This window comes from Monodelphis domestica, chromosome 7 (assembly GCF_027887165.1).
Source record: "Monodelphis domestica isolate mMonDom1 chromosome 7, mMonDom1.pri, whole genome shotgun sequence".
Taxonomy (NCBI): domain Eukaryota; kingdom Metazoa; phylum Chordata; class Mammalia; order Didelphimorphia; family Didelphidae; genus Monodelphis; species Monodelphis domestica.
The window spans coordinates 3,422,356-3,444,855 of NC_077233.1; the positions used below are offsets into that span (position 1 = coordinate 3,422,356).

The following is a 22,500-nucleotide window of genomic DNA, read 5'->3' on the forward strand; positions in this document are numbered from 1 at the left end:
CTGTCCAGCCCTTCCAGAGCGCCACCTCCTCCTCCTCTTCCTCTTCCTCCTCTTCCTCCTCCTCTTCCTCCTCCTCCTCCTCCTCTTCCTCCTCCTCCTCCTCCTCCTCTTCCTCCTCCTCCTCCTCCTCCTCTTTCTCCTCCTCTTCCTCTTCCTCCTCCTCCTCTTTCTCCTCTTCCTCTTCCTCCTCCTCTTCCTCTTCCTCTTCCTTCTCCTCTTCCTCCTCTTCCTCTTTCTCCTCTTCCTCCTCCTCCTCCTCCTCTTTCTCCTCCTCCTCCTCTTCCTCCTCCTCTTTCTCCTCTTCCTCCTCTTCCTCCTCCTCCTCTTCCTCTTCCTCTTCCTCCTCCTCCATTGGAACAGAAGCTCCCTGCAGGCAGGCACCAGCCCTCCAGGCTACACGCCGGGGCCTCACAGGCAAAAGTGCTGCTAAAATGAGCGTCCAAGCAAGGCTGGGCCCTCCCCCAGCTCGCCCTGGGCCAGCTTCCTGCTTCTGAGAGCTCCGCGGACGGTCCTGGGTTCCAATCTGGCCTCAGACGCTTCCGAGCAGGGTGACCCTGGGCAGGTCACTTACCCTCCACGGTCCAGCCCGTCCCACTCTTGAGCCTTGGAGCCAAGACCCAGGCCCGCGTCTAAGACGGAAGACGAGGTTTAAGCAGCCACTCGGTGGGGCAGAGAAGGCTGGAGCCCGGGACGGGGCTACTCCGGGCGAGACCCAGGCGTGCCAGGGGGCCGCTTCCTGCCGAATGACGGCTCGAGCGTCGCCATGCCCGGGCGCTCCTCCTGCCTCTGCCCCGTCCGGCCACACGCTAGCCCAGGAGACGCCGCGGCCAGCCTCCACCCTCCCGTGGCGCCGGGAAGACCCGTCCGTGGGAGAAGCGGCCATCGGAGGCGCCAGGAGTCTCCTGAGGAAGAGGCGGACGAAGGCCGGCGTAGTCAGGCCCCTGCCCCAGCGGCCTCACTCAGACCGGCTCCAGGGCTCTGGCCAGGGAGTCCGGAGGTGACGGCCCCCGAGACGAGGCGGGAGCCTCCTGGGGGTCCCCGAACAAGCGTCTCCTCCCTAATGTCAGACAGGACGCCCACCCTGCTGGGAAAACCTCCTTGTTGTGGAGAAGGAGGGTCCTGGCTACCGTGGCCCCCCAGATCCCCCCAAGAGCCCCCCAAGGCCAGAGGCTGCACTGAGGCTCCCCAGAGCCCCCCAAGGCCAGAGGCTACACTGAGGCCCCCCAGAGCCCCCCAAGGCCAGAGGCTGCACTGATGGCCCCACAGAGCCCCCAAGGCCAGAGGCTGCACTGATGGCCCCCCAGAGCCCCCCAAGGCCAGAGGCTGCACTGAGGCTCCCCAGAGCCCCCCAAGGCCAGAGGCTGCACTGATGGCCCCACAGAGCCCCCAAGGCCAGAGGCTGCACTGATGGCCCCACAGAGCCCCCAAGGCCAGAGGCTGCACTGATGGCCCCCCAGAGCCCCCCAAGGCCAGAGGCTGCACTGATGGCCCCACAGAGCCCCCCGAGGCCAGAGGCTGCACTGGCCCCCCCGCTGAGAGCCCCCCTCCTGGGACGAGCCCCCTCTTCTCTCCATGCTCAGCCCCACCTTGGGGTTTCTGGTTCCTCGGCCGGCCCCACTTGGGCTCCCCAAATCCCTAAGGGCAGAGCCCAGAAAGTCAGAGCTGGGCAGGGGGCAGAGTTGGAGGCCCGCCGTGAAGGGGAGCCCCCAGCCTCGAAGGCACCAGGCAGTGGAGGCGGGGCTGGAGGAGGCGCCTGGGCCGGAGTCCCTCAGCCCGGGGGAATTCCCTGTGAGGCAGACCGTGTGGTCTAGCAGAGAGCCAGGAAAGTCCCTCCCGAGAGCAGAGATCTGGGTCAGAGCCGGGGCACGAGCCGCCTTGGGGGCCGTCGGCCCGTTTTAGAGAAGGGACCACCGAGGCAGGAAAGCGGGGGGCCTTCCCAAGACGGCCGAGGCAGGATCGGCACCCACAACCCGTGCCCTCAGGGCCCCCGGCGTGCCGCGTGGCCGTCTGAAGAGACGGGCCCGAGCCAGGCCGGCCCGCTGCAGGCTCCGAGCTCCGAAGGCTCCACCGAGTGAGTCCGGGAGCCGGACAGAAGCAGCCCAGAACAGGACGCCCAGGCGGCCGACGCCGAGCCCCCAGGCCCCGGGCTCCCTCCGGCGGCTGCCCACGGCCCTCGGGGAGCCGAGCCTGCGCCACTCACCTGGTCGATCTCCATGAGCTTGGGGAAGGCCCCCGGGCACTCGATGGCCACCTTCACGATGTCTGCGGGGGGCGGCATCTCTGCGCCGACCAGCCTCTCGAAGCCACCTGGCTCCCCGGCTCCCGGCTGCGAACAATGGAAGAAAACAGAGAGAGCGATGACGCCTGCTGCTGCTGCCGCCCTCACTTCCTGTTTTGTGGCTCCCACGCCAGCCCCACCCCAACGCCGCCGGCCCCCCGGCCAGAGCCCGGGGCACCCACCCAGGGCCTCCCGAGCCTGCTGGGGCAGCGCGTCCGGCCAGGAAGGACAGATTGCCCAGGAAGTCAGGCCTGGCCAGGAAATGGGGCCTGTCTAATGGAGGGGTGTGTGTGTGTGTGAGTGTGTGTGTGCATGTGTGTGAGTGTGTATATGTGAGTGTGTGAGTGTATATCTGTGAGTGTGATTGAGAGGGAGTGTGTGCACGTGAGTGAGTGTGTGCATGTGTGTGAGTGTGTATATGTGAGTGTGTGTGTGAGTGTGCATGTTAGAATGTGTGAGTGTATATATGTGAGTGTGTGTGCATGTGAGTGTGTGTGCATGTGTGTGAGTGTGTATATGTGAGTGTGTGAGTGTATATCTGTGAGTGTGCGTGTGCATGTGTGTGAGTGTGTATATGTGAGTGTCTGAGTGTGTGTGAGTGTGTATGTTAGAGTGTGTGAGTGTATATCTGTGAGTGTGATTGAGAGGGAGTGTGTGCACGTGAGTGAGTGTGTGCGTGTGAGTGTGCATGTTAGAATGTGAGTGTATATATGTGAGTGTGTGTGCATGTGAGTGTGTGTGCATGTGTGTGAGTGTGTGTGTTAGAATGTGAGTGTATATATGTGAGTGTGTGTGCATGTGTGAGTGTGTATATGAGTGTGTGAGTGTGTGTGTGTATGTTAGAATGTGTGAGTGTATATATGTGAGTGTGATTGAGTGAGTGTGTGCATGTATGAGTGCGTGTGTATGTTAGAGTATGTGTGAGTGTGAGAGTGTATATGTGAGTGTGTATGTTAGGGTGGGTATGTTAGAGTGTATCTGTGTGATTGAGAGTGTGAGTGTGTACATGTGTGAGTGGGTGTGACAGAGACACAGACAGACACAGACACAGGAGAGGGAGAGCACCCCGGCAACCAGGATGTTGGGAGGGAAGGGAAGGCTTTAGGAGGTCTCTGTCTCCCACTCCCACTCCCAGAAGCCTCTGCTGCTTTGCCCCGGACGTCTCTTCCTGGCGGCTCCGGTCCCGGCAGGGCTGCAGGGTGCACTGGGGCCGCCTGAGCCCCGGACAGGAGGAGCTCAGAACAGGAACTACTCCCAGGACCAGACTGGGACACAAGAAGTAGCTGGCGCTTACGGGTGCCGGGCACCGTGCCAGGGCTTGTAGCTGCCCCACACCCACCTTGGAGGGGCGGCCCTACTAGGATCCCCCTTGACAGTGGCACCAGCGGAGGCAGGTGGAGGTTAAGTGACCTGCCAGGATCTGAGGCCGGATTGGAACTCGGATCTTCCTGGCTCTGCCTTCTGGGCCCAGTGGGGGGAGTCACGGGGGGGGGGGGGGTGTCTCCTCCCAGCTGGCACTGCTAGTGGGGGAGGGGGGCTGGCCCCTTTGCAGAATGGCGGCAGCCTTGGGGGGATTCGTGCTCCCGACGCCCGGCCGGCCCTCACTTGTCTCCCGACCCTCGTTCTGGACTCTCGTCCCCTGTGGGGGGCCCCTAACCCGCGGTCATGGGGAGCCCCAGAAAGTGTCAGCTTACACGCGGGAGGGAGACGCCGGACTCGGAGCCAGAACAGGATCCAGACAGCCTCCCGGCTGGGCGGAAGCGGGTCAGAGCGTGGCCGTCTCTGGCCTCCCCTCGGGCCAAAGCAGCACTTCCCGCGACTCCCCCTCGCCTATTCCCAGCCCCCCACAACACGCCCTAACCTCTCTGACAATCTGGCTTGTGACCCCAAAAAATCAAGCTCTCGTGCATGCGGGGGGCCATCGGGAGCCCATTTTACAAGTGAGGAAAGAGGCTGACGAAGGCAGGAGGGATTTGAACTCGGGTCTTCTGGAATCTGGGTTCAGCTGGGCCTCCCCAGCCTGCACCCCGGCTGCCCTAGCACAGAGCCCGTGCCCCATCCAGCTCACCCCCAAAGGCACAACCCTGGCCTAGGCACAAGGCCCCCGATGAAAGATTCCTCAGACGGGCCGCCCCCAGGCCATTGGGAAAGGCTTCCGAAGAAGATGGTGCCCGCAGAGCCCTGAAGGAAATGCGGCTCTACGAGGCCTGGGCAAAGGCTTGGAGGTGGGAAAGCAGGCAGGGCAGGGTGTAGAGAGGAAGGAGAGGAGGCCAAAGTCCGGCAGCTCCTCCGTGGGGCAGGGCGGCTGCCTCTTCCTCCTCAGGCCCCTACAGAGGCCACGGGGAGCCCCCGAAGCTGGGAGGGAGGGCGGCCACCTGGAATCAGCCCAGAAGGCCAAACCAGGGGCTCCGGGCAGACAGATCAGAAAACCGATGGAGCTCCGGTGGGAAAAGGAACCAGCTTGCGCTGGGCAGAGAGCGGTGGTGCTGGGTTCCAGTCTGACCATTGTAGCTGAGTGACCTGGCCAAGAGCCGTCCCCCACGGCCGGCCCCTCCCGCTTTAGCCAGCAGCGGTCCTGAGAAGGGGCGGGGCTGGAGCTCCCGGAATGGCCAGGCCTCAAGGGGGGCGGCTGGCTCGGGGTTCAAGTCATGCCTCTTGGACCGACTAGCTGGAAGGGGCTTGGCCTTGTCCTGTCTGTGGCGGCGCTACACCCTTCCCGGCAGCCCCCGGGGGCAGCGCCCGAAACTTTATCCAGCACCACGGATGCCTCCCCTGGGACGGTGCCGGGGGCGCCCCTGCCCTGCTCCCCCGGGCTGCGCGGCCGGCGGGAGCTCACCTGAGCAGCTGCTGGGGGCCGGCTCCCAGCAGGGACTCCGGCCCCCTCGCGTGCGTGCGTGCGTGCGTGCGTGCGCGCGCGCGCCCGAGCGAATGAGGGAATGAGGCCAGCCGGGAACCGGGCCTGCCTGAAGCTTTTTCCATGGCAACCGCTTTCCGGGCTAAAAAAAACCCTCGGAGCCTGCAGCACCTGAGCCTCGGGCAGAGGCCTCCGCCTGAGCCTGGGGGAGGGGCGTGGCGGAGCTCCCCCAAGGGGGGGACGGGGAGAGAGCCCCCAGGGCGGCTCCCTCCCGGGCCAGGCGGACCTGGAGGGGGGAGGAGAACAAGCCTTAGGCGCGCCTCCGTGGGGGGAGGGGGTGGCGGGAGGAGGGCCCTGAGAGGCTTCCGGGAACCTGGGCTGGCCCGAACGCCCAAGGGGAGCCTTCAAGGTGAAGGGCATTCTGGGAGGCGAGAAGGGACGGCATCCCAGGCAGGGATCCGGCCGGGACAAAGGCCCAGAGCCCAGAGGTGGCCCTGGAGGCCGAGGGCCAAGGAACAGGCACCGGGGCTCAGTGGCTCTCCTTCCATGCAGCTGGCCGCAGTGGCGCCCCGGAGGCGGGACCTGGAGGCGAGCTCTGAGGGCCCTTTCATGCGCTCCTCTCCGGACTGCTGACAGAAATCCAGAGACCCATTTCTCCGCCCAATAAAGGGCTCTGTGTCCCGCCTGCCAGCCCCCTGGACAGTCATGCCTCTGCGAGGGCCGACAGCAGGCCTTTGTGGGAGCCCCGAGCTGCAAACAAAGTCAGGGCTCAGCAGCGGGGAAGGGGGGACCCCGGGGGCTGGAGGAAGCCCAGGAGAAAGCAGGGATGGGGGCAAACCAGTATGGAAAGGCCGCCTCTCCCCCAGGCCAAGATGGCGGCCAGGGCACAGCCGATCTCCTCTGGCATCTGCCCTTGCCTTTGGCCCAGGGGGAGGCCTCCTCCTGGGAGGTCCTGGGTTCGAATTGGCCTCAGGGCGGAGCCCTTCTGCCCTCCAAACAATGCCCAATATTGACTCCTAATGAGGGGCCCTGAGGGAACCCGGAAGAGGGAACTTGGAGAATCCCAGAGAAGCAGCCCAAATGCTGGCCGAAATCATGACTAGCAAAGCTGCAGGATGGGAAAGAATCCCACACAAATCTCAGCATTTCTGATACTTGCAGCTACATCCAGCCCCAGACGGCGAAATTCCAGGGAAAAGCCCTCCAGACAGTAGAAAATACTTTGGGATCTCTTTGCCAAGAGGGAATTCTAAGAACAGACCACAAACCACTTTTCACACAAATAAAAGGAGATCTAAACCACAGAAAAGCCGTTCATTGCTCATGGATAGGCCGAGCCAATACAGTAGCAATGACAAGGCTACCTCGCTATTTACCTATTCAGCCCATACCAAGCAGACCTCCGAGGAAAAGAATAACAAAGTTCATCTGGAATGGAAGAGGAAAAGGGCTATTTTTAAAGGGTTGGACTTGATTCTTTAAGAGTTTGGTGGCCAGGAATTTAATGGCTAAATCCCAAATGCATTCTAAAGTCCGAATGGATCTTATGTTAGAAGAAAGAAAGAGAGGAAAGAGAGAGAGAGACCCTCTTGAGCCAGGCAGGAGTTCAGAGGTCCCCGCCAAGGGAAAGGCGTCTCAAGATGGTGGGCCTGTCCAGAGGCTGAGGCCTCCAGAAAAGCCAAGGGAAAGGGAGTCGGCCTTTTCACTCGCCTCGTGTCAGTCCAGTCAGCAGACCTTTCTGCCCCTCTTCACCAGCCTCAACCCAAAAGCATCCAGAATCTTACAGGAAGTAACAGCTCCTTCTGAAGACATTTTCTCTTGTCTCACTTCCTGTGCCTTTCCCTAATTCTACAGCTACCAATCCCAGCTGATGCTCTGCTCTAGCACTGCCCAAAGGCAGTCCGTTGGTTCTGATTCCTCATCCGCCAGCGCACAGACCTCCCACCTCATGATTATGTGGGATATTTGCACTTTGGGTGATTAGATCTAAATGGGCAGATCTTCATACTTAATCTAAAAATGGACAAGGGCTACAACTTAGTATTCACAATCAGGGAAGAGCTAAGTACCTTCAGTGTAACACTCTGGGGAGAGCCAGATCCAGTCTTCACAGGAAGAACAAAAGATCAAGAATATCAAAGGAATTCATGGATCTGGCTGGATCTCAAGCTGTATTCTGAAGCATCATCCATCAAAACAATCTGCTACCCGCTCAGACAACTAGAGAAGGGGTGAATGACTGCAGCAAGCCAGTGTGGGATAAACCCAAAGAGTCCAGCTTTGGGGATGAAAACTCACTGGTTTGTACCAATGGCTGGGGAAACTGGAAAACAGCATGGCAGAAACTAGGGATGGAGCAACACCTCCCACCCTATCCCAAGATAAGGTCAAAATGGGTATGAGTTAGACACAAAGGGTGAGGCCATAAGCAGATTAGGGAAACAGAATAATTTACCCATCATCCATGGAGATGTGACCAAACAATAGACAGAGAACATTTGAAGATGGAAAATTTATTAACTTCAGCTATGTTAAATTAAAAAGATTTTGTACAAACAAAACCAATGCAACCAAGATTAGAAGGGAAGCAACAAAGTGGGAGAAAACTTTTTGTAGCAAATTTCTCTGATAAAGATCTCATTTCTCAAATCTAGAGAACAAAATCCAATTCATCAAGCCATTCCCTAATTAACAAGCAGTTTTCAGATAAAGAACTCAAAGCCATCAATATTTCTACTAAAACATGTTCTAAGATTACTTGTGATTAGAAAAATACTAATAAAAACAATACTGAGGTTCTACCTCACACCTATCAAATTGGCTAATGAGACAGTAAAGGAAAATGATAAATGTTGGAGAGAATGTGGCATTAATGCATTGTTGGTGGACTTGTGAACTGATCCAGCCAATGTGGAGAGCAATTTGGAGCTATGCCCAAAGGGCTCTAAAACTATGCAGACGCTTTAATCTGGTCATATCACTACTGGGTCTGTATCCCAAAGAAATGAAATAAAAGAGGGAAGGATCTGTTTGTAAAGAAATATTTAAGCACCTTTTTGTGGTGGCAAAGAACTGGAAACTGAGGGGAAATCTATCCACTGGGGAGTAGCTGAACAAATTCTGGAATATAATGGTGATGGAATACTCATGCTGTAAGAATTGGAAAGTGGGGTGACCTGAGAAAGAGCTAGAAGGACCCACATGGACTGCTGAGAGTGAAATGAGCAGAACCAGTAGAACACTGTGCCCAGGAACAGCAACATTCGATGGGGATCAACCATGGAAGACTTTGCTGCTCTCACAATACAATGATCCAGGCCAAGTCTGGGGGACTTCAGACAAAGGATGAGGGCTCTCTCTCTCTCTGTCGTGCCCTCCCCCATCTCTCTCTCTCCCCCCTCTGTCTCTCTCCTCCCTCTCTGTCTCTCTCTCCCCCCTCTATCTCTCCCCCCCCCCCGTCTCTCTCTCCTCCCTCTGTCTCTCTCTCTGTCTCTCTCTCCCTCTGTCTCTCTCTCCCTGTCTCTCTCCCCCTCTGTCTCCCCCCCTCTGTCTCTCTCCTCCCTCTCTGTCTCTCTCCCCCCTCTATCTCCCCCCCCATCTCTCTCTCCTCCCTCTGTCTCTCTCTCTGTCTCTCCCTCTGTCTCTCTCCCCCCTCTGTCTCTCTCTCTGTCTCTCCCTCTGTCTCTTTCTCCCTCCCCTCTGGCTCTCCCCCCCCAACCCGCCATCATAGAAAGCCATGGAAGTCACATGCAGATCAAAGCAGATGGCTCTACCCTTTAGTTTATTGGGTTGGGGGCTTTAAATGAGTTTTCTCTCAGACAACGCCGCTCTGGCGTGTGCTTGGCATGATCGGACATGTACAGCCCGGATCGGACGGCTCACCGTCTCTGGGACCGGGAGGGAAGGAGATAGCGTGGATCTCAGGACTCCTGACAACGTATGTGCATAATCGTGGTTATGTGGAATCGGTGAAATAAAATAGCTTAAAAAAATAAAAACTGGCTCCTACAAGAGGCGTCCCACAGACTTAAGGCAGACCTTCTCCGCTGCCTGGGGAGAACCTGGTTCCCAATCCTTTGGAGCTTTGCTCCGTGTGTTTACTCGTGTAGACCTCAGTCTTCTCATCCATACAATGGGGGCTGCACAGGACGGTCTCTGGGTCTCCTCCATCTGGAGATCGGAGACGCCTTCCCCTCCCGCCTGCCCAGCCCGTGCGTGTCCACAAGCAGACGCCCCCTCGGCCTGCCCAGGACACTCCTAAGGGACACCTGGAAAAGGCCAGCCTGTCCCGGCTGCTGTCTCTGCCTCGGTGCAGGCGAGCACGCCGGGCCTTGCGGGCCGGATCAGAACCCGGATCCTCCTGGGTCTGCCGGCTTCCTCAGACCTCGGCTGCAGCCCAGACGGCCTGTGGCAGCCCCCGGCAGGGAGTCGTGGCTCCACGACGGGCATCCCTGGTCCTGCTTCTAAGACAGTGGCAGGAGCAGGCTGGGGCCTCGTCACCCAGGGGCTGCCCAAACCCAGCACCTCTGAGGGGAAGCGGAGGAGCCCTGGCCGGGGAGGCGAGGCTGGGCTGCTCCAGAGAGGGGGCGGAGCCCCGGGAGCTGCTGGGTCTCCCCCCTCGGCGGCAGTTCGGGATTTTCAAGCTCGGCCCCATCTCTGCTCTCCTTCCGGTTTCCTTTTCCTGTTTTATTGGGGAGGCCCAGAGGGAGCCCCAAGCACAGGAAATCAGCCCCCCCCACCCCCCCCCGGCCAGGCTGCACTTCCAATCTGTGGATAAGAAGACAATGTGCTACCGAGGGACGACCGCCCCCCCCCCCCCAGCAGCTACCCCAGGAAACCAGATTACAGCATGTCATCCGCTTCCTGCCGGCACAGAACATCCCGTGCCCTCTGCCCACCGCACAGCGCTAGGACGCCATTGCCGGGCTGCCAGAGCAAAGGCCTCATGGCCAGGGCCTGGCTTCAAGGCCGGGCTGGACCCAGACCACCTCCGGGAGACTCAGTTTCCTAACCTGGGAAATGGGCGCACCCTCTGTACCCATCCCCCACAGAGCTGTGGCTGGGAAAGCACTTGGGGAAAAGCCAGGAAGCAGAACGTGGACCAGGAGCCAGAGGGTTTGGGTTCAAATGGCACCTCTGCTGCCTTGTACCTGCTGTGTGACCTCGGGGGAGTCCCTGGCCTCCACCCCCCCGAGTTTTGTGAAGGACCTCAGAGGGGCCAAAGGGTCTGGGCCGGGCTCAGCCCCCCCCCCCCCCGTGTTCTCCTTTGTGAAAGAGTGGGGGGCCCTCCCCAGGTGGTGGGGATCCCCTTTGGCAGGGGGGCCCCAGAGAGGTCTCTGGGGCCCGAGGCGGGAAGGCCCCCCATCCCCCTTTTCCCTTTTCTCCTGGTGTGATCAGTGGGCGTCCGGCGACCAGGGAGGGCCCAAGGCCAGGCCCACAGGAGGCTGCGGCGTCCTTCTCCGGCCCCCCTTCCTCCGCCCCATCCAGGGAAAACTCGGTCCCCGAAAGGAAAGAAGGCCCGGCCTGGGCGGAAGCTGGCCTCGGTGCTTCCCCCCGTGCCACCCGTCCCCCTCCTCTTCGCCCCCTGCCCGCTGCCTGGGCTCCCGCCGGGCCCCCCTCCCCAGGGCTTCCCTCAGGCCCTCCTGGCCCGGCACTGAGCACACAGTAGGTGCCAACTGGACGCCCCCGAGCCAGGGTCTACACCTAGCAGCAGGGCAGAAGAGAAGAGCCCAAGGCGTGTTGATGGGGGGGGGGGCGCCCCCGGGACCGGATGAGGGCGCCGTCCAAGGTCACCCGCCTCATGCTGGACGGGATGGACGGGAGAGGGAGGGGACAGTGCGGAGGGAGCAGGACCCCCCCAGCCAGTCCGTCACTCTCCGTCTCTGGGTGGTGAAATGGGGAGTCCTTCGTGCCAGGGCCGGAGACTTGGGGTGCCGCCCAAGTCCAGTCTCCCCCGTGCCCGGGCACCCGCAGCCCCTTCTCTGCTCCCCTCTCCCGGGGGACCCTCTTTTTCTTGGCATCGGTGTGAGCTTCTGCCTGGACTTCAGAGGGGAGGCAGGCCGAGGGCTCGAGGCTCGGCGCCCCCAGAGGGGCCCTGAAACCCAAGTTCCCACGGAATGTGTGCCTGGCCAGGAGCAGAGCCCTGGCGCCGCCCGGCCTCCTCTGCTTTGCCCACTTGGCTTCTAGGACAGTCAGTCACGTCCCTGCGCCCCCACTGGCTCCCCTCCTTGCAAAGGCGGTCCCCCATCCCCCCAATGACAGAAGGCCGACGGGGCTGCATCCGGCAGGAGGTCCTCCCAGGCGGCCCCTGGAAATAAGCGAAAGGAACAACACCGGAGGAAGCGGTGCCATTTGGGGTCTCCCACAGGGAAAGGGCCTCTGGGAGAAGACTTCCGGGGAGCTCCGGCCAGGCTTCCGGGCACCCCAGAGCAGGCGGGAAAGCTGCTTCCCTCTGATGCGCTCATCTGGGAGCGCCAGGAAATCCCAGCAGCCAGCCTGGTGGCAGAGCTTCCCCAAAGCCCCGAGGCCAGGCCCGAAGGCCCTGTTCTTCCTTTCTCCTGGGCGGCCAAGGCAGGCCCCATCTCCCAGGCTCCTCCACCTGGTCCCTCCTCCCCAAAGGCCTCTTCCACCTTCACGCTGCCAAGTGGCCGAGCTAGCAGGGTGCCCCGGCCACGCGGGGCAGCGGACCCTCCTCGCGTCCCAGTGGGAGCCCTTCTCAAGAGGGGGGCATCGACCCCCCGACGGCCGCAGCCACGACCCGGTCTGGGCCTCTGTTGCTGCTGGAAATACAATCTCCGGCCTCGGCCTGAGCTCGGCCATCTGCCGCCCTCGCTGAGCGTCCCCGGGGAGCCGGGGCAGGCCGAGGAAGGCACAATGGAAGGGGAGGCGCGTCCCCCCGACACCCTGAGCGCGTCGGGCCAGCGCGTCCACTCGGAGTCCCGGGAGCTCAGCGGGAAGCGGCCGGAACCCTCCGCTCTCCGGGGCGCCGAACACAGACCCCGGCGAAGGGGAGCCCGGCCGGCCCGCCGGGGGGAAGCTGCCCGGAGAGCGCGGCCGGGAGGAGGAGCTCCGAGCCGTTCACTGCCCACATCCCAAACGGGGGGGCTCCGCTCTCGTCGGTGTGGCACCGGCATTCCCGAGAGCTGAACGAGCCGACGAATCTGCGCAAAGGCCGGGCGTGTGGGTGCAGGTGTGGGTGTGGGTGCCGGTGCTGGTGCGGGTGTGGGTGCCGGTGCGAGTGTGGGTGCCGGTGTGGGTGTGGGTGCCGGTGCTGGTGCCAGTGCGGGTGTGGGTGCCAATGCAGGTGCGGGTGTGGGTGCCAATGCAGGTGCAGGTGCGGGTGTGGGTGCCGGTGCTGGTGCGGGTGTGGGTGCCAATGCAGGTGCGGGTGTGGGTGCTGGTGCGGGTGTGGGTGCCGGTGCTGGTGCCAGTGCGGGTGTGGGTGCCAATGCAGGTGCGGGTGTGGGTGCCAATGCAGGTGCAGGTGCGGGTGTGGGTGCCGGTGCTGGTGCGGGTGTGGGTGCCAATGCAGGTGCAGGTGCGGGTGTGGGTGCCGGTGCTGGTGCGGGTGTGGGTGCCAATGCAGGTGCAGGTGCGGGTGTGGGTGCCGGTGCAGGTGCGGGTGTGGGTGCCGGTGCTGGTGCGGGTGTGGGTGCCAATGCAGGTGCGGGTGCCAGTGCGGGTGTGGGTGCCAATGCAGGTGCAGGTGCGGGTGTGGGTGCTGGTGCGGGTGTGGGTGCCAATGCAGGTGCGGGTGTGGGTGCCGGTGCTGGTGCCGGTGCGGGTGTGGGTGCCGGTGCCGGTGCGGGTGCAGGTGCGGGTGCAGGTGCCAATGCAGGCGCTGGTGCAGGTGCTGGTGCCAATGCAGGTGCGGGTGTGGGTGCCAATGTGGGTGCCGGTGCGGGTGCCGGTGCCAATGCAGGTGCTGGTGCGGGTGCCGGTGCCAATGCAGGTGCGGGTGGTCCCAGGCCCCGGGGGGCCCTCGCCCCACTCACACATGTCAGAGCAGTGGAGGACGCTGACCCCACCCAGAGCTCTGCAGCCCTCACACAGGGCGTTCCCGTTCGGGGGTTCCCAGCAGCCCCGGCACTGCGCACCCCCTTCCCCGCAGGCCAGGCCCAGAGCAGGTCTTCCGTCCGGTGCACCCTGATGCTGAGGCCACACCAGCAATGAGAAGCCGCAGGCTTAAGCTTCCACAGCAGGCTCTCCCCGGCGCTCCATCCCTCAAACAGAGCTCGGGCTCTTCCTTCCACTGGATCCGGGTTCCCCTGTTGGGTCCCTCTAAAATCGAACAGCCACGACGGCTCCTGGCTTCCTCAGCCTCTCTGGGCACTCCCTCCCCCCTGCACTCTGGATCAAGCCCTGCGCTGGCCACGAGCCACGGTGCGGCGTCCCCACACATGCTCTAGAGTCCCTTCGTGGTCGCCACAATGTGACAAGGAAATATCAGTCTTTTAAAGTGATTTCCTTGTCACAACAGGAAGAGGCGGCTCACCCCCATCCCTGGGGCCTCTCAGTCCGGTGCCTGGTCTCGGGGCGGCCTGTTTCCATGCATGCACTCGCCATCCCCCCATTAGAACAGGAGCCCCTCACGTTGGCTCTGTCGCCCCAGGACCTGGCAGGGGGCCGCCTGGCACACAATCACCCTCTGGCAAATGTGTTGATTCATTAGTTGAGCTGAGCTTTGAAGGACGCCCACCGAGGAGGATTCTACAACACCCGCACATGCACCCTCGGGTATGGGGCTTCCCCAGCAGTGTTCCCCGCCTATCCTTGGGCACCCGTCCTCAACCCAGACGCGGGCCAAGAGCGTCCTGAACAGCTTTCCCCAAGGGCCTCGGCCTGGGGGGCTTCCGGGATGCCAGGGGGCTCTCTACCACATCAGCTCCGTGCCACCTGTGCCACGTGGCAAGCCTCCGTGGCGCTCGTGCCTCCACCCTGAACAGAATCGGAGTCAGGACTCGGCACGGCAGCACCCCCATATAGGAGAGGCCGTCCCTCTAGCAGTGGAGGCTCAGAGAGTGCTTTGAAAATAGTATCCCATGGCAGGCAGCGAGGTGGTTCCATGGACAGGGAGCCACGCCTGCAGATGGGGGTCCTGGGTTCAAATGTGACCTCAGACACTTTGTAGTTGTGGAACCCCAGACAAGTCACTTCATCCCAATGGCCTGGCCCTCCTTGCTCTCCTGCTTGGAACCGATACTTAATATAGATTCTAAGACAGAAGGAAAGGGTTTAAAAACATTTAAAAATAAACCCATAAAACAGAAGTCTCCCTCAGGCACTGGTAGAGGTCCCACCTTCTCCTCCATCACCACCCAGCCTATGCCAGCTTGGGAAGAATAGGTGGCATTTATTCCCCGATTTAAATTTGTAAAAGGCTTTACTGTACATTCAGGATCTCACTTGAACCCACACCAAAGGACATCACTGCCATTTTACAGATAAGAACACTGAGTCACAGGAACATTAAGGTTCTTGCCTGTGGAAGTAGAATAGTAATAATAACAACAAGAAAGAGTTAAAGCTTAAAACTCTCTATTCATGATCCTATAGAAACCTTTGACAACCCTATGAGGTCAGTGGGACAGGTTTCCTTTTTTTTACTTGAAAAAAATTGTTTAATTAATTAATTTAGAATGTTTTTCTATGGTTACATGTTCTTTCCCTCCTCTCCCCCCATCCCCCTTCCATAGCCGACATGCAATTCCACTGGGTTTTACAGTGTCATTGATCAAGACCTATTTCCATATTATTGATATTTGCACCAGGGTGATTGCTTACACTCTAAGCCTCAGAGTTTACATCCCCCATTAACCCATGTGGTCAAGCAGTTGGTTTTCTTCTGTTTCCGCTCCCACAGTTCTTTCTCTGGATGTGGATACATTCTTTCTCATGAGTCCCTTGGAACTGTTCTGGGTCATTGCATTGTGCAAGCAGAGACATTGCTACAATGTATCCGTCTCTGTGTACGATGTTCTCCTGGTTCTGCTCCTTTCTCTTTGCATCAGTTCATGGAGATCTTTCCAGTTCATATAGAAATTCATCGATTTATCATTTCTTACAGCACAATAGTATTCCATCACTGTCATATACCACAGTGTGTTCAGCCATTCCCCAGTCAAAGGGCATCCCCTCATTTTCCAATATTTTGCCAGCACAAAGAACATGGCTATAAATACTTTTGTACAACTCTTTTCCCTTATTAACTCTTTAGGATACAAAACCAGCAGTGGCATGGCTGGATCAAAGGGCAGACAGTCTTTTAGAGCCCTTTGGGCATAGTTCCAAATGGGGCAAGTTTTCTAAAAGGGGAAACTGAGGCCAAGTCTTGCCCTTGAACCTAATTATGGTATCCAAGGTGGATTTGAACGGAGACCTTCCTTGGCTCAGACAAGGCTTCTAGGAGATTTGGGGGGCTGACAATGGCCACGTCCCATTGCTGGGCTCTGTGGAAGGCATCATCGGTGCCCTGCGGAGGGTGGGCGAGCCTGAGGGCTGGCCTTGCACAGCTCAAAGGAGGTGACAGGGGAGAAAAGGGGGAACAGATGGTCCTCCCTGGAGGGCTCAGAGAAGCAGGAAGTGTCCTAGGGAAACACATGGCCACCATATTGTCAGCTTAGCAGGATGGCCCAAGCCCTAGTCTGGCATGGGGGGGGGGAGGGGGGAGGGCTTCTCTCCACCTCCATGGGATGCTCGCTAGCCGCACCAGGGGCCACCCTGACTGCTTCCTTTTCCTCTTCCGCATGGAACCTGAGAGTTGTGAGCCTTATCCCCTCTGCCTCCCCATTCCCCAGCCCTGGGGGGGGGAGGTTCCTGTTGGAACAGGCTGGCCTGAGGGGCCGGGCAAAGGGGCTGAGAGAGATGTGAGAGCATTCTCGCGGCACAGGGAGTGACCGTTTCCTCTCAATTCACTCCAACATCCCCAAACACGCATCACGACATTGGGTGGGAGGCATCGCTTTGGGGAGCCAAAGCCAGCCCTCTAGGGGTGCTGTCCCCCCCCACTGGCCAGCATGCTTGTCGGCTGGTCTAGGGGCGCTTCAGGTGATTAAGAGGAGCCATCTTCTGGGCCTCAATCACCCCAAAGACCTCAGTGCCCAGCCTCGGACGTCTGAGACAGCCGGTCCCAAACAGAAAGGCCCATGTCCAGCTTTCGCGGGTGGCCAGGCCGAGGGGGCTCCCTCATTCCGGTCCCCGGTGGCCCCTCAGGCGATGCTGCTCCAACTCTGCCTCCAGACGGCATTCCAAAGCCCCCACCCAGCCCGAGTCCAAAATAAAGCAGCCCCAACCCGCCAGCTCAGCAGAAGCAGGGCAGCGTCGGGAAATCCCACGCAAGGTTTGACCTGTTTTCTCCAGGGCCGTCGCCCTTCTGCTTGGCCCAGGGCACACGCCTGCTCTCCCTGGCAGGGATGCCAACGAGACCTTGACCCCCCGGCCTGAGAGGCAAGATGGCGGCAGCGGCGAAGGTTCTACCTCTGCCAGGCCTTGAAAGAACAGGGTGCGAGGGCAGCTTCCAAGCTCCCCTGGGAGGCCTGGGCCTGCCCCCTCATCTGCAAAAACCAGGGTGGTGGGCTTGACGCAAGCCGAGGTCCCTCCCAGGCCTGGAGGAACAATTTGTCGGGTAAAACAGAGCCTCGCCCGTGGTGCCAGCGGCGGCACCCAGTGGGCACACCCAGTGGGCACACCACAAATGTGGGCGCCGCTTGGCTTTGTTCTGGCACCGAATAGGGGCCTGCTGCGCCTGGACGGGAGGCCCCTTCCCATCCTCTCTCCTTCTCAAATGCCTTCCAGCTGGGCTTTTCTCCATATCAAATTTGCCACAAACATTCCCCACAATAGAGGATGCTGAGGGCCTGCCCTGCGGGGTCCTCTGTGGCTGGGGGGGGGGGGGGGACCCCAGGCACTGCCTCGGTCCAGAGCCACTTACACAGCTGTCATAGGCAAGAGATCTGCAGCCCCTCTCTGGGGATGCCCAGCGATCACCCGGAGCCCCAGGCCCTGCCTCCCAGGGGAGGCCCCGTAGTCCCCTCCACAGCTGGGGGGGGGCAGGCCCTGCCCCTGGCCCGAGGGAGCTCTTCAGGCCCCCCAGGGAATCCAGGGACCAGCCTCCCACCGTTGGAAGGGAACCGCAGAGGCCAGGCAGGAACAGGTGGGAAGCCCATGGCCAGAGGAAAGGGAAGGCCCCCACCTGCCCTGCTTTCCCATGATGCCATTCCTGCCCCCCTTTCTCCTCCCCCACTCGGCGGTGCTCCTGCCCTCCTGGGCCCAGGCAGCACACAGAGGCCAAAGGGATAACAAAGGCCCTTTCACAATGCGTCCGTCCTCGCTCTCATTCCTCAGAGAAAAGCCACCATTCTGGTCCAGCGAGTCCCCCTCCCAGACCCCCACGCAGACAGGCCATCCATCCCTGCTTGGGCCCTGGCAGGAGCCGCTGAGATTCTGCCAGAGGTGGGGAGCTCCCCGTCCACAGGGAGCGCCGAGCCGACCGGAGGCTCCTTTGTCGGGGAGCCTGTGGGGGTCCCTGCCGGCTCTGGGCCTTTGGAGGTTCCCCCACCGGGAGGGGTGAAGGGATTGGAACCCAGGGCCTGCATGAAAGCCCCGGGGGCTGGCAGGAAAGGGGGAGGGTCTCCCGGCTCTGCTCGGCCCGGGGTCCTCAAAATGGCTCCAGCCCAGGCAGTCACGTGGCGTGGTGGCGAATGGTGCCCTGGGAGCCGGGAAGACCCTCCGTCGAGCACGGACTTGCCAACTAGTCTGAGAGGGAAGCAGGGACGATGCCGCCCGATGAGTGGAGAAGGAAATGGCAAACCACTCCAGGGTCTTTAGCCCCCAACGGGGTCACGAAGACTTGGACCTAGGGGGTGCCGGGCCCTGGGAGCCCCGCTGCTATTCTCATCCCCGGTTTACAGGTAAAGTGACTCGCCTAGGGTCACACAGCCAATCAGGGTCTAGAGGCCTTCCTGGCTGGAGACTCTCTTGCCCTGAGGAGAAGGATGACAGTAACCAGTTTTCTGAGCATGCTGCAGTTGGCACCGTCCACTACAAGTAGCTCCTGGGACGCCCCTGGTGACGAGGCCCCACTATTCCCTGTCTCCCCCCAGGAGACGGAGGCTAAGAGCAGTGAAATGGCTTGGTCAAGGCGACCGCTACTACGTTTCAGCAGCCAGATCTGAAGGTGGGAGTTCCCGATTCCAGTCCCAGGACTCTAGCCACCATGGCCCCCGGCGCTCTGAATTCAACAGGCGCAGCGAGGGAGGGGAAGGGCTCTCCCTGCTGGAGGAGCTCCGATCTCGCCCTCCGGGGGCCCCTGGCTTCCCAGAAAGGAAGGAGCCTCTGCCCCAAGCTGGCTGGGAACTGAAGCACCCCAAGACTGTCTGAGCCTGGCTGGTTGGGCAGGGAGGGGAGCCAGAGGGGGCTGCCTCTGGCCATGCCCTCCTCCTCTCCCCAGCCTAGCACCAAGGCCAGGGCACACCCGGGAAAGGGGAGTCCAGGAAGTAAAGAAACTGAGACGCTCGGGCCCAGAGGGAGGCTCTTCTGTTCTGGGTGTGCCCTGCTCACCAGCCAGTGCCCGGGTCATCAGTTAACGTGCCTGGGGCCGCTGGGCCAGGGTAAGTTCCCCCTTCCTTGAGCTAACCCCCATCTCCAAACCTGGGAAAGTCCTTTGACTTTGGCCTTTCGGATCTTAGGATTTGGAGAGGGTTTAGGCTAAGTTCCCTATTTTACAGATAAGTAAACTGAGGCCCAGAGAGGTTAACGGATATGTTTGGGGTCCGTCAGCTAGTCAATGTCTCAGCCAGGACTCAAACTCAGCTCACCTGAATCCAACATTATCAGACTATAACAGACATCAGCCTTGCAGGGGCACCTGAATTCACTGCTGGCCAATCTGGGACCAGCCCCGTCCCCTCACTTCCTTCCCAGCACCTCCCTGGGGTGTCTGGCAGGCCAAGAGGCTGCTCAGAGTCTGGTCAGGGCTTAGCACTTCTCCTTTTCTCTCACTAAGTCAAATTAGCCTCTTGGGCTCTCCTATTTTTAGCCACTTCTCTTCGCTGGGTGCTTCGCCTAGGCAAATGAACTCGCTGTGGCTGGGGGACAGGCCTGCCAGGCTTCCTGGGCCCCCAAGGAAAGCCTTTGGCCACAGTTTGGTGGCTCTGGGGGTAGCGACGTAGGGAGGAAGAGAGGGAGGGAGGGAGGAACTCGGGGACCTCAGATCGTCAGGGAGCTGCCCTGTAGAAGGAGAATTCAGAGGACGTGACCAGGAGCAATGGGTGAAATGAACAGGGAGCCAAGTCTCAGGGGAAGAAAACAATTAGAAATACCCCAAAACCATGTGGAAAAGAAAAGGATGCTGTGAGAGACCATCCACATTCCTCAAGGGTCCCAAGCAGAGGCAAAATGTCCGTCTTTCAGGGTACTGAATGGCTTGTGATTCCTGCCCTGCATTGGAGGGGGCGCTACAGGAGGAGATAGAGGGGCCCTTTCAACTCCTATAACTAGGAGAAATGGGGTGTGTGGCGGGGAATGTTGCAAAAGCAGGGAGTGGGATTAATACTTCATTTCTTACGTGCAATCAATCTGTGTGCACCAAGCCCCTACTATGTGCCAGGCACCATGTGGTCCACAGTGTTTTTCCTTATTTCCGTCCTCTCCGTTCTTGCCCAAGTTTTTATAAACGTCCAGTGAGGAGAGAGGCTTCTTGACACATGATGACCCTGAAAGCCACGGGAAGAGCTGACTTCAGCTAACTTTCATGTTTCTCCTGTTATCATCACAATGGCCTGGCCAATTTGGTACTATGGCTTTACAAGTGAGGAAATAGATTCCATAAGGATAGATCACAGAGATCTAGGAGAAAAGGGCCTTGAGGGTGCATTTACAGATGGGGACACTGAGGCCCAAGAAAGAGAAATGACTTGCTCGAGGTCACATAGGGAATGAGAAGCAAAGGGCTCAGGTCCTGTGAGTGTGCTTAATGGCAGGTTAGGCAGAGCCATCGACATCCACCCTATAACTGTGATATCCTTGTTAGAGCCCATCAGCTTGGAACTGAGCACATCAGGGACTGGTCATGGAGCAATGACCTCGTATTAGGTTAGGCAGAGCCATCGACATCCACCCTGTAACTGTGACTTGTTACTTGTTAGCCTGATAGCCTAGACAGGGAGAAACAAAGAATCTTTCCAGGAAGATCTGGGCTGCTCGCTGAAAAATAAATGAGGAGGATGAGTTAGGAACTGGATCGAATTGAAGCCTGTAGTCAAAGTATCCTATTTCAGAAATGAGAAAACTGTTACCAGCTTTATATTGCAAAGCTATGCGACCCCACAGCACCGCCCCAACCGAGGCTTTTTATGGAATAATATCAGGACCCAAAGCCCCGGCGCAGACTGCTTGGCTTCTTAACATTTACAGTATTTTCCTCATGAAACTAACCACCGCTCACACGGTCCCCTCCAGACTAGGATCCTGTTTCCACCAACCCAAGCAACAGGGTTCAGATTCTAATTCAAGAAGAGCCTCAAGAAGAGGGGGAGACAGACAGCCTAGGAAAAAGGAACGTTTGCCTTCACTGTGGACTTCCTTGTACATCAGGAAATGACATTGGAAGGGAAGAAGACCAGAACTCTTCAAAATGGCGCCTCCCCAAGGCCAAGCCAAAACGAAAATGTGCAGGTTCTCCCCCACTAAAAAGCTGCACCACTCAAGCCAAGGAGGTTTGGGAAAGTCTGATCCCCTCCTCCACCTTTGGGCAGGACCCACCCAACAATTATCTTCGCCTTTGTATTTGCTTTGAGACTCTCTCCATGTCTGGGCTCCATTTAAGGCCAGAAGAGTGGCAAAGGGGCAGACAAACAATTATCTTGACACTAAGAGCAAAAATCCTCCAAGACTTTCTAAGGGAGGGCAAGAGAAGCAGTCAACTGACGGCCCAGCCTAGGCTAGCTCCCTGCGCCCTAGGAAGCTTCCCTTGACTGCCGATACCCTTTGTTTATCTCCTGATTGCCCATGGCCGGGGCAGCCAGAACCCAAGAACTGCAGGAATTCTGGGAGCTGGTGTTTTCTTCCTTCCCGGGGACCCCCAAAATCTCCCTATCCCAATGGCCAAGCCATTTTCCACTCCATGCAGTACCATTTCCTCTGCCCCTCTCGGCCAGAATACTGGGCACTAAAGGAGGTCCAAGGGAAGTCAGGCAGGTGCTCTCCAAGGCCCTCCATAATCTCCATCCATCCTACCTATTCGATTTTATTTCCTGCCTCCCATCACCATGACAACAAGAGGAATACCGATGGTGATGATAGTTCACATCTATAGAGCATTTTAACGTTTGTAAAGTACTTTTTGTTCTCTGATTTGAAGGAGGTGCTGTCATCATCCCCATTTTACAGAGGAAGAAACCGAGGCTCATGGGGGGAAGTGACTTGCTCAGGGTCATAAGCCTATGTGCCTGGGGTGGAATTTTGGTGTAGTCCTTCCTTCCCAAGTCTACAACCACCTCTCCTCGGGCATACAAGCCCCGTTCTTGCCTTTGCTCACATAATCCTCCAGGTCTGAAGGCCCCTCCTCCCTCTCGCCAGTCTGCCCAGAGAGAGCCCTCTCTGTCTCGATCTAGGATAGCATCTGGTGGCTCCAATCCCTTTTCTCCCTGGACTAGGCTGAGCCACACGAGATAGAAGATACAGGACAGCAGGGACAGCCTTGCCTGCCCTCAGGGAGTCTACTGAAAGCCAAGCCAGGCTCCTGCCTGTGGCCGCTCTCCACTGACCACCATTTAGCCGCTTCCCCTCCCCACTTCCTGGCCATCTCCACAGCTCCTGGAGGGCAGGAAGGGCCCTGGAGTGCGTTATCGAAGATGGTCTCCAAGGACCCGGCCAGAAACAAAATCAGTTCTCTTTAGACCAAAAGGGGCCCCTTTGGATGAATTTCTCCCTTTTGCAGTGCCTCAGAACCCTGCGCCTGTCCAGCACGGGCCCTTGGGCGCCTTTGCTTCTTCTTCCGGATTATCTACCCCATTCCGTTGATCCATGATCTCTTCCAGATCTCTCCGGAGCAGAGAACAGCCACGATGACTGCTCTGGAGCGCGGCTTCCCAATACGGGCACGGCAAGCGCCTCTCCGTCTGCGTGTGCTCTTTCATCAGCCCCACTGAGCTCCTCCCTCGGTGAATCATTCTTCCACAGAGACGGTTATCGCTTTAGCCCCAAACGATCTCGGGGACCGTCAGCGTGGTCATTCCCTCCACTGGCACCGATCTCAGCCCCTCGTCCAAGACCGCGGCCCGGCCCTCTCGGGGCTCGCCGCCCACAAGGGATGTGCCCGACAGGACAGCGGCCTTCCTTACTTCCCCTCCACATGGCCCAATGATGCAGA

The 22,500-nt window shown here is 59.2% G+C and overlaps 1 protein-coding gene across 1 annotated transcript in view; it reads right to left on the reverse strand.

Annotated features, from left to right (window-relative positions):
* ELMO1 (engulfment and cell motility 1) overlaps window positions 1–22,500 on the reverse strand; it is a 249,632-nt gene that overhangs the window by 217,432 nt on the left and 9,700 nt on the right. The window contains 1 exon segment of the mRNA XM_056804107.1: window positions 2,201–2,326. Coding sequence (XP_056660085.1) covers window positions 2,201–2,278 — 78 coding nt within the window. The 5' untranslated portion in view covers window positions 2,279–2,326.